The sequence below is a fragment of the Schistocerca gregaria genome, chromosome 3, assembly GCF_023897955.1.
Source record: "Schistocerca gregaria isolate iqSchGreg1 chromosome 3, iqSchGreg1.2, whole genome shotgun sequence".
NCBI classification, from domain to species: domain Eukaryota; kingdom Metazoa; phylum Arthropoda; class Insecta; order Orthoptera; family Acrididae; genus Schistocerca; species Schistocerca gregaria.
In genome coordinates this window covers 897,768,444-897,779,505 of record NC_064922.1, presented here as the reverse complement: position 1 = coordinate 897,779,505, position 11,062 = coordinate 897,768,444, and the positions used below count along the sequence as shown (strand labels likewise).

The following is an 11,062-nucleotide window of genomic DNA, read 5'->3' as shown; positions in this document are numbered from 1 at the left end:
GTATTGTGCCTTACTGCTGCTAAAATGTTAGTTTCATTTCTTTCATCAGTTGCCTGTGTTATTCTCCACATTTCCAGTTTCTAGAACAGTTTTGATAATGTTTGCAAAGACATATTGTGAGTGCCTGGCACGATGTCGATACTCCTTAGCGTACAACCGCACACCTGCTCTAGTGGTTGGCGAAATTCACCGTAGCCGGCCGGGGTGGCCGAGCGGTTCTAGGCGCTACAGCCTGGAACCGTGCGACCGCTACGACCGCAGGTCCGAATCCTGCTTCGGGCATGGGTGTTTGTGACGTCCTTAGGTTAGTTAGGTTTACATAGTTCTAAATTCTAGAGGACTGATGACCTCAGCAGTTAAGTCCCATAGTGCTCAGAGCCATTTGAACCATTTGAAATCACCGTAAACGGCATTCACTTCTTCGAATGTCATATACAATTCGAATGTCTCAGTAGCGTTACGAGCAAGCTGCCTGGTTGATACAGCAGCAGAACACAGACTGATGGGCTTCAAGCGCACAGGTAAACACAAGAACCATATCTGAGTTGCGTGTATGTCTACCTTTGGTATAATAGTGTAGACGTATGAGGAACCACTTCTCGTAACGGCGAAACAGTGCCGTGCGCCCCTATTATCTTAATACTATTTTATAAAGTCCCATGTATGCTATGTAGTACACTTTCTCTTAGACGCTCCTTTCAAATGTCATAGAAAAAAGTACATAGTTCATCTACATCTACGTCATTACTCTGCTATTCACAATTAAGTGCCTGGCAGAGGGTTCAATGAACCACCTTCAAGCTGTATCTCTACCGTTCCACTCTCGAACCGCACGCGGGAAAAATGAGCTCTTAAATTTTTCTCTGCTAGCCGTGACTTCTTTTAATTTATCGTGTTGATCATTTCTCCCTATGTAGGTGGGGGCAAACAGAATGTTTTCGCAATCGGAGGAGCAAACTGGTGATTGAAATTTCATGAGTAGATCCCGTCGCAACCGTTCAATTAGGGAAAAAAAATGCTGTCGTACTTCGGCGACTATAAATGATGATAGTTGCTTGCGAATGTAAGGTAATTCGCCATGTTCTCTGCTACAACTTGGCGAAACCGTACCTTGATATATTTATTCATTCTGGATATATCTGGGTGGTTCATCTTAGTTGCCCCACCATGACCTTGTGGATAACATCGGAAGTTCACTGAGGCTTTTTGCGGATGATGCTGTGGTATATCGAGAGGTTGTAACAATGGAAAATTGTACTGAAATGCAGGAGGATCTTCAGCGAACTGACGCAAGGGGCAGGGAATGGAAATTAAATCTCAATGTATACAAGTAATGTGCTGCGATTACATAGAAAGAAAGATCCCTTATCATTTAGCTACAATATAGCAGGTCAGCAACAGGAAGCAGTTAATTCCATAAATTACCTGGGAGTAGGCATTAGGAGTGATTTAAAATGGAAGGAGGCTGGGCCCAGTCCAGTTGATCGTTCATTGGAAAAATCCTAAGGAAATGCAATCCGAAAACAAAGGAAGTAGGTTACAGTGCACTTGTTCGCCCACTGCTTGAATATTGCTCACCAGTGTGGGATCCGTACCAGATAGGGTTGATAGAAGAGATAGTGAAGTCCAACGGAGAGCAGCGCGCTTCGTTACAGGATCATTTAGTAATCGCGAAAGCATTACGGAGATGATAGATAAACTCCAGTGGAAGACTCTGCAGGAGAGACGCTCAGTAACTCGGTATAGGCTTTTGTTGAAGTTTCGAGAACATAGCTTCACCGAGGAGTCAAGCAGTATATTACTCCCTCCTACGTAATATCTCGGGAAGAGACCATGAGGATAAAATCAGAGAGATTAGAGCCCACACAGAGGCATACCGACAATCCTTCTTTCCACGAACAATACGAGACTGCAATAGAAGAAAGAACCGATAGAGGTACACACGGTACCCTCCGCCACACACCGTCAAGTGGCTTGCGGAGTATGGATGTAGATGTACATGTATTTGACGAAATACTGCACGACAGCATCGAACGCCTATTGGAAATCTAAGAGGGACAGAGTTACCTGTTCATCTACGTCTATTATTTGCAAGGTAATAATTGTTGAAAAAGTAAGCTCTGTTTTACAGTAGTGACTTTTCTGAAATGGCATCTGCTTGCAAGGCGGGCGCATAAGGACATTTGGGCCACAAGCTGTATTTACGGTAATGGCGTAATGGAACGAGAGTAGCAAGTGTGAGGAATTCCTTTCACTGGCTGATTATTAGATGGGGGGAGTCGCCCAGGCGGCCAGGCCAGCCCCGCAGCTATGCGCTTCCCTGCGGCTCCCGCGCGCCGTCCAAAAAGAAGACGCCCGCCGAACCAGTCGCGGGCCAATGGGAGCGCGTCACGTGACAGGCGCAGCCGCTGCACCGAAGCGGCAGCGGTCGCCAGTCGCTGCCTGGAGGGCGAGCGTTGCGCATGTGTGCCATACGTGGGGCGCTGCGGACCCGTGAGTGCGTGCCGCGAGCGTAGAGCGTGTGCGAGCGAGTGAAGCGCGGCCGCCGTGGCCGCTGGCGCGCGGGCTTCCGCGAGTGATGTGCCGCCATGGCGACGCTAGGCCTCTCCAAGGTCTTCATCCTCGACAAGTATTTCACCGAGCTACAGAAGTTCTGGGAGACGGAGAAAAAGCTGCAAGGTAAGCCGGTGTGCGGTGTCAGCAGGGCAGCTGCGCTGCGGACGAGCCGTTGACCCCTGGAGCTACCACGCACGCTGTGACGTTTCAAAAGCGGACGGCGCGAGATGGCGCAGTGCCAAAACTCGGGACTCGTATCCTTGAAGGGTTGAGTTCAAACCCACATCTGTGGCAGTAACCTATGTTTTCCGAAAATCTACGCGAGGTGTACGTTCAATAGCGGCGCGATCCCTACGACAAGGTCATGGTCAAATTCCTTCCTTAATCGCCTAAGCCACCACTGCTCCATTTTTAAGGGACGTGACCCAAAAATCTAACAGAGAATAATTTTAAACAAAAATATGTGAAACTGTATTCAGTAAATTGTGAAAAGAATGACATAGAAAGACCGAAGCGTAACTTCAGACTTTTCATTTTGCTGTTGAGAATAAAGAGTGAAACACGTAATTTGTAAATAAACATTGTAAATGCCCTTTAACAGGCAGACGATAGCATAAAACCAACAGACAACGAAGAAAAAAAAAATTCCAAAATTATCGTTCTGGCTACTTAATGTGGTATCGAGATGTCTTACTTTAATTTGTATTCGAGTATTAAGGCTTAAGTTAGCAATTTAAAAAATTATCTGTCTTTTATGAAAGAGTTATATCTTGATGGCGGTAAATAATGCTTATTGTCTTTTAAAATAACTGTTGATAAAGAAAGTAAAGCGCTGCATTAAAAATGTTAGAACGTGCGTAGAATGACTGATTCTAGTGTGGTGTAATGTGGCATTGGAGCGAGTAGGTTCATATGTAGCAGAGTGGTTGGTAGGACACATAGGACTGGTTGCCATATGACGTAAGAAAAATAAGGATTCTGAATAGGCGGTATGATTTAGTACTTGCAAGGCTTCGTTCAGAAATTTTCATTAAGTCTGTTCCAAGCTGCTACGTATTTTTTTCGTGTTTAAGAAAACGTGGCCTTTACAATATGCGTGGATAACCAACGTTAGGTTAGGTGTGCATCTCCTAGAGGCATTTACCGTCTTCCATAGACAGAAGCTCCAGCGGAAAAGGCTACAGGGATGTGCCGATGCGCGAATGATTCAGACCCTCTTAGGAGTAACCGTGCCTTCATTATGGATAGGCATGAAATAAAAGAATTCCAGCTCTCTCATAGATAGGCTACAACAGCCGGGAAGAACATCTATTCACAACAAACCTCCTGAACATGCCACGAATTTTCTGAAGAGGTGTGCACATGAGCTTTTGTAGTTCGTGTTTGCGTTGCGTTTTGTTTCACGAAGAGCTTTCATTCGTGAGGAACACGGTTTACGAGGAAAACCCAATCCTTTCATTCCGGTATAGATCTACTGTATTAACTACGATGTTGACAAGACATTAAATTCTAATTTTACCATCGGAAATCCTCCTATCAGGAGATATCCCTTCCTGTTTCGAGGCTCTGAGATACGGTCAGAGAAACAACAGAGCTCACAAAGTGAGTCCCTTGTCGTAAAACAACGTGTATATTCCGATTCCTTTCCATCAAAGCTAATATGAATTGCTTCCCGCCCCCCTTTCTCCCTAGCTCACATCTGCGGTAAGTTGCTACCACGAACTGTTCACTTCAGTGCATTGGCAGAAATAAACACACCAAATTAAGAACGAGATACACTCCTTGCTTAAGGAGGCAGCATTCACTTAGCCAAATGAATAATCCTAAATCATGTATTACCTACGGACTTCATCGTTAATTAAAGTATAAGATGAACAACTAATACCATAGAGTATTTACTTAAGACAGGCGAATCATATTTTATTAGGATTGGTGGTCTCAGGAAAACGGTATTTCCGCCGTGGTAACACCAGTTCCCGTCAGATCACCGAAGTTAAGCGCTATTTGGCTGGGCTAGCACTTGGATGCGTGACCATCCGAACTGCCGAGCGCTTTTGGCAAGTGGGGTGCACTCAACCGTTGTGAGGTAAAGTGAGGAGCTACTTGATTAAGAAGTAGCGGCTACGGTCTCGTAAACTGATACACGGCCGGGAGAGCGGTGTGCTGGCTACATGTCCCTCCGTATTGGCATCCAGTGGCGCCTGCGGGCTGAGGACTACACGGCGGTAGGTCGGTACCCTTGGGTCTTCACTGCCTGTTCGGGCGGAGTTTAGTTTTTAAAGATCCCATGCTAAAAGATGTGACAGTGAAAATGTATTACCAGACGAAAACCACACCAAGTACAAAGCGTTTCTTCAACATGTTTTACGACCTTGCTATTCGGAGTGAAACACAAAAGCACATATATCACTGTGCAGATATAAATAGGACGTAGTCCGCAAAATCTCGAATGATGAGTACATCCCTCTTTGAAAAGTCGCTATTTTATAACACTGCCACCCCGCTGGAAACCCGAGACCTGTTCATCATCACATAAGCGTATGCTAATTTACAGTATTACCACTTGTAAAGAGATCTATTCGTATGGTGCACAGCCCAAAAAAGCAATTACTTTGAGACCCATAGTTAGTGCCATTAATTCACCCACGCACGAAATAGCGAGATATCTAGCAACTCGTTAACAACCATATATTGGGAAACCTGACTCATATATAAAAGATTCGCGTCATTTTATTGAGAAACTTCAAGGACTCATTCTTGCTCCTGAATATATACTTCTAAGTTTTGACATAGTGTCCTTATTCACTATGATTCCAGTTAACGAAGTTATGATTTTCATAACGGATATTTTTCCAGGAGATTCGACTGCTCTTTTTAGACATTGCCTTACCTCGAGTCAGTTCCAGTGAGACAATGAATTTTTGAGCAACTTCACGGTGTAACGATGGGTAACCCATTAGGTCCTCAGATCGCTAATTTCAATCGGCTCTGGACAAAGGAAATAAGAAACCATCTCGCTGATGTCGGTTTGTAGATGACACATTTGTGGTTTGGCCCTATAGTAGAAAGGCTTCGGACGAATTCTTTGGTCATCTAAATAAAATTAATCAAAATTCACCATGGTAATGAAAAATGATAATAGAATATTTTTCTTGGATGTTTTAGTTATGAGACGGTCATATGAAAGTTTGGAACCTGAAAGTTTTTCGTAAAGTAAAACATACCGATAAATATTTGCATAAAAATTCCAATCACCATGTACAACAAAAGATAGGTGTCATTAAAATTCTTGTCGTAGAGCCGAGCGGATATGCACATCAGAACTCCTGGACGCTGAAATAAAACATTTGAAGCAGGCCTTGGAGAAAAATGGCTACTCAGGGAAAGAGACAAATAGAATTGTGCAACCAAGGAACAGAAGACCTAAGGACAAGGATGAACCACAGCGACGGAAAAATACAATTTCTCTCCCTTTTTTAAAAAGGTAACGGATCAGATCGGTAAGTTTTTACAGAAACCTGACATCAGACCGGTCTTTAGACCAACAAAGAAGATAAGTTAAGTACTCGGTCAGATCTGTGAAGGATAAACGCTCTCCTCTGTCGACATGTGGTGTATACAAAATTCCGTGTTTTTGTGGTAAAGTTTATATTGGAACTACCAAGAGGAGAGTAAATACCCGGCTAAAAGAGCACAAAAGTCTTTGCGGACTAGGAAAAATAGAGACATCAACAGAAGCGGAGCATGCTGTTCAGTTATACTGCAGTGAACTTTTCTGAAACAGAAATTTTAACTACAACGACAAATTATTATCCACGACCATGTAGAGAAGCTATTGAAATTTGTAAGCATCAGGATAATTTTAATAGGAAAGGGGAGGCAATGAAACTTAGCGACATATAGACAGTAGCTCTGCAGAATCGCAAGACAATTTTATCTTTGACAAGATGACAATCGATAGTTAAGTTTTATCTTTGAAAAAGATTATCACGTCTTACTGCGACCATGCCCACTTTCCTATAGTATATATGCCGCTCTCGGACGTCCGACCAGTCAGTCGGCAAGACTCAGCGGAGGAGCGCCTTCTGAAGATGTCCAGCGCAGTCCTGGACGAAACGTCAGGAACAGAAAGGTTTCTTGGACCACGACCTCACATCCCGACTGGTTTACCAGCACCTATTCCTCGATGTTTCTACTAACATTTCGCCTGGCTGCACCTCCCGCCCACCAAGATATCATTTTCATTACAGTCATATCTCTGGAGGAAAAGTACCACCCGGAAATTAAAAATTTGATCATAATTTAGTCGTTTGTTGTAAGTTTTCGTTTTTGCATCGCATTTATTGTAATTATATGCCGAAGACGTACTCTTACAAAAGTTCCTATGTTGTAAACTGTCTGGTTCTGTGTGCCTCTGACCAGTGAAGTATATTAAAGTGCTCTTCTAACATGACGGAGCGTTCATAGTATGTTCTAAACAGTTCCACAACCATAAAATATAATTGTTTAGTTTTTGTGAAAGTGCAATGTTATAAAACCAGACTTCGACCGCATTTAAATGTAAACAAATTTGTACTGCCGGTGTAGAGGTTTTACAGTTTCCTGGGGCTCTACTGCAACCTAAACTGTATCTGTTAGATATATTCTAGAAGGTGTGGCTGATTTATGAGTGAGAATGTTGAAAAGTCAGTTGTGGGAACTATCTTCATACCTACTCGTTGAGGAGTCACTAGCCAGCCGGATAGTCGCTGCGTTTGTGAAATGTTCTGGTCATTCCTCAGGAACGAATGCAGTCTTCATTTTAATATTATGAGCTTTCGTTTCTGTTTTGATGAAGAATGAAAAACAGACTGTAGCATTGACTAAGTCTTTATGACGAAATTCTGACTTCGTTCATGATGACTGTCGAATACCTTCTCGTCTATGTGCTTGCTTTATTTTTCTGTGTGTTCTTTAGAAGGCACATATTATCTTCCTTGTATGGGCTATGCGACGTTGAGGCACCGAAAAGTCCTATTTCCCAGACATGTTTTACCAGTCGCTCCCCCTACAAGACAATGCCTGCTCTTGGTAAACTCCCATTTCTATTAGTTCAAGGTCACATAACGCATGTAAGGAACACAAATACACCTTTGAGAAGCTAACAAACGGAAGGTAATGCACTGGCCCAGAAACGAAACTGTTTTGGATAACCAGAGATTAACTACTGTGTCAGCGACGACACTGTAGAACGTAGTCATCGAATAAGTATCGCAACAACTTCGCACTCTTCTGCGAGCTACGTCTCTCTTACTCCTTATGCTCATTAATAAGTTGCATAGTTACTCACAAGCACTTTTCTCGCTAAAGTGTAATTCGAGTGTTTTCTCCTTCACCTAGAATTTCGCGTGGCGCTACATCAGCCTTCAGGGCTTCATGTGTTTTCCTTCGCACACATCTGTTATGGCGCCGTTGTTTCCGCTGACCGGAAATACGTTTCTCGCTCGTTTCGTCAGCTATATTACTGTTCCCCAACCTGAAAAAAAACAGGAGGTTGTTTTCTGTCATTTCCGACAGCCTTAACTTTTTTCTCACTGATCAAAATTTTAATTTCGCGCCGTTCAGCACAAGTTAGTATTTTTCTTTTCCACCGGGGATCCGTTTGGCACAGAACAACCATTTCCCTTTAAAACCTGCGTTTCTTACTGTCTAGTATAAGATACACTGACACTCCTTACTGGTCTAGCTTCCTAAACCTAGGAAACTTCGCATTGCGCATAAATGACTTTGAAGAAGAGGAGTGGAGAAGGCATTTGCTGACTATGTAACTTACTTCACAGTATAGCCTTTTAGACTTATTGACACAGTGGCATATTTAGCGTTGTACTAAGTGACATAGTTTAGTGTACGTGTTATGTAGGTATCTGTAATGAGTGCGCACTATTGTGTCGTTGACGGGAGTGCGAGAGAAGGGAGAAAATGAAACCGTGTGTCACAGAACACCATATTAAACAATCTCATGTTCCCACACGCCTTGTGACAGAGCAAAGGGATTTGGGAATCTGCCTGGTTGCACCATGTAATGACCAGAAACTGCACGCTACCGCGTCTCCTATCGTGTTCTTGCCGGCGAGATACTGGCGAGTACGGTGATGAGGCGAGGCATCATGACCGCCTGCCTAACATCGTGTTGATTTACAGTTTGGAACGCAATAAAGCAGCGATTCCGCGTGGCAAGGATTCGAAAAGTCGTTGTGGCACCAAATGTCTACACACAGTTCCCGTAAATTACGGCCGGTGAACTGCAGGCACGGAGCTGGCGCCCGATAGCGAGTCACGTGCGTTCTGTCGAGTTTAGACGCATTTGATGGCTGAGATAACAACATGAGTTTACAACCATGCTCCTCAAATCACTGTAGAATGATTGTTGTCTTGTGAGGATACCATCTTCGTCAGGGGAGACATCAAACATGAAGGGATGCAGGTGGTCCCTAATAGTGTTATACAGCTGTTATGGTGCCTTCGATTACTACCACAGACCCCAAGGAAACGGGCGGTGAATTCCACCCCCACCCCCCTCCCTAATTATATATCACTGTCCCCAGCGACCTGCGTCCGTGGCACAGTGTATGTTTAGAGCAGCTGTTCGCACGAACGGGGGCGTCTGTGACCCGACCACCTATCTGATGTAATAAGAAACCTAGTTCATCCGATCAAGGGACACATTTCCATTGATCCATGGTCCAATCTCTATGACCCAGTGTCCACTACAGTAGCAATCTGCCATGTCGTTAAATCAAATGACAACACGCAGTGGTGGCCTGTTGCGGAACCCCCCGTGTCTAACAATATGTGGTGACAGGTGTGCTCCGAAACAGTTGAACCTGCGCCAGCACTGTACTCTGTCGTCAGATCGTTGCCCATCCTTCTTTACAAAATGGGCAGCCTCCGACCTCCACGTGCTGTGACGAGGCGTGGACGTCAAGTACCTGCTGGCAGACTCATGGCTCCACCATTCTTCAACCACTTTCCTAATTCCTCGCGACAGTAGCAAGTGAACATCGGACCAACTTCGTCGTTCCCGATATACTCGATCCCCTGTGCAGGACCATAACACTCTACCCAAAGTCGCTTATGTCAGTGGATGTCTCCATTTTCGGATAGTATCATCGCTAAAAATATTCACCGTTCGTCTATGCTAAGCTCGTATGCTTTCCTTATCGGGGTAACAGGCCCACAAGTACACCAGACGGCATTCGATCTCCCGGTAAACAGTGACGTTTTGGCTCATCAGTGTAAGTCTTCCACCATAATGACTCAAAATGGCAATTTGGAATGATTATTATCGGTTCGGATGTGGTAATGTTGATGTAATAGGCTCTGCAGATAGGTCTCAGAGAAATGCTGTTGTCAGATCCAGTGCCCAAGTATCCGCCGAAATATGAAATCAGGTGGAAGTAATCGATATAGTGCTCTAAATTACTGATAGAAGAGGACCAACGCATAGAATGCTCTCATGTGACCCACTCACGAGTACCCCTCCAGAGTTTGCGGACGTTATCGGGAGCGGTCTGAAAAATGAGTTTTGGAGACATCGTAAGGAGGAAACAGATCAGAACATCTGATTTTAGACGACAATGTGCTGTCTGCAGTAACACAGATTAACTACATAAAATGTACCGTCGAAGTTAAACTGTTAATCACTTCGAGACAAACACCACTTTACGTACGTTCACTAGTGTGGTCAATCAGTGGAAGTGTACAGATGGAAACTGATGTCCGAGGACGCTCGGAAGAAATATTGTCTCTTGGAATTTCAATGAAAAGCAGCAGCACTTTCTGGCTAAAGGCAAAAAGATTTTAGTCTAGAATCAGACTTGCGCTCACTTTTGACTTGAATACTTGAGAATTAAAGGAAAACTATAGCACTGAAACTAATTATTCGAAATGTTGGTCGTAGAGGCAGAATTGGGAATAACATCTGAGTGGATAACGATGTCGCCTAACCGAACACATTAGAATGATAAGCGCAAGACATATAACGAGAAGATCAAATGACAAAGTGAACTTACGCAATTATAGCTGGAGAAGCGAAGAAAGAAGAAGAAGATGGTGAGATGAGTGTGGGATGTGTGGAACACGGCGATGACCAGAGGCAACACAATATAGGGGCTTACCAGTGAGACACAAATGACTAATGACTATAACACGAGAAAATCTCTCAACTATTTTAGATGCCAGACGTACATCGAAAGGTCGAAAGATATCTTATTTCACCAATCTCTGCTAAGACTCAACAGGTGTCTTTGTTTTCGTAATGCGTTAACCGAAAAAAGCGCTGTTTATTCGGTATGCGGTGCCAGTTGCCAGCAGATACTGTTCTGGTTGCCATTACAAAACGAAACCTTGCTTAAACTAAATGTGCCCATTCAGTAAGTAGATGGTGCTCGAAACAGTCCGGCGCAGTATTCGGGGTAAGGTTATTTATCGACGCTAATAGCAAAATAAGAGCTGCAATAATAGTTTC

General features: G+C 43.8%; 1 protein-coding gene across 1 annotated transcript in view; it reads left to right on the top strand.

Moving 5' to 3' along the window:
• Window positions 1-2,450: 2,450 nt before the first annotated feature.
• Window positions 2,451-11,062, top strand: part of LOC126355174 (myosin-I heavy chain) — a 427,094-nt gene continuing 418,482 nt past the window's right edge. The window contains exon 1 of the mRNA XM_050005385.1: window positions 2,451-2,679. Within this exon, the coding sequence (XP_049861342.1) occupies window positions 2,589-2,679 (91 nt within the window). The 5' untranslated portion in view covers window positions 2,451-2,588. The remainder of the gene's footprint in view (window positions 2,680-11,062) is intronic.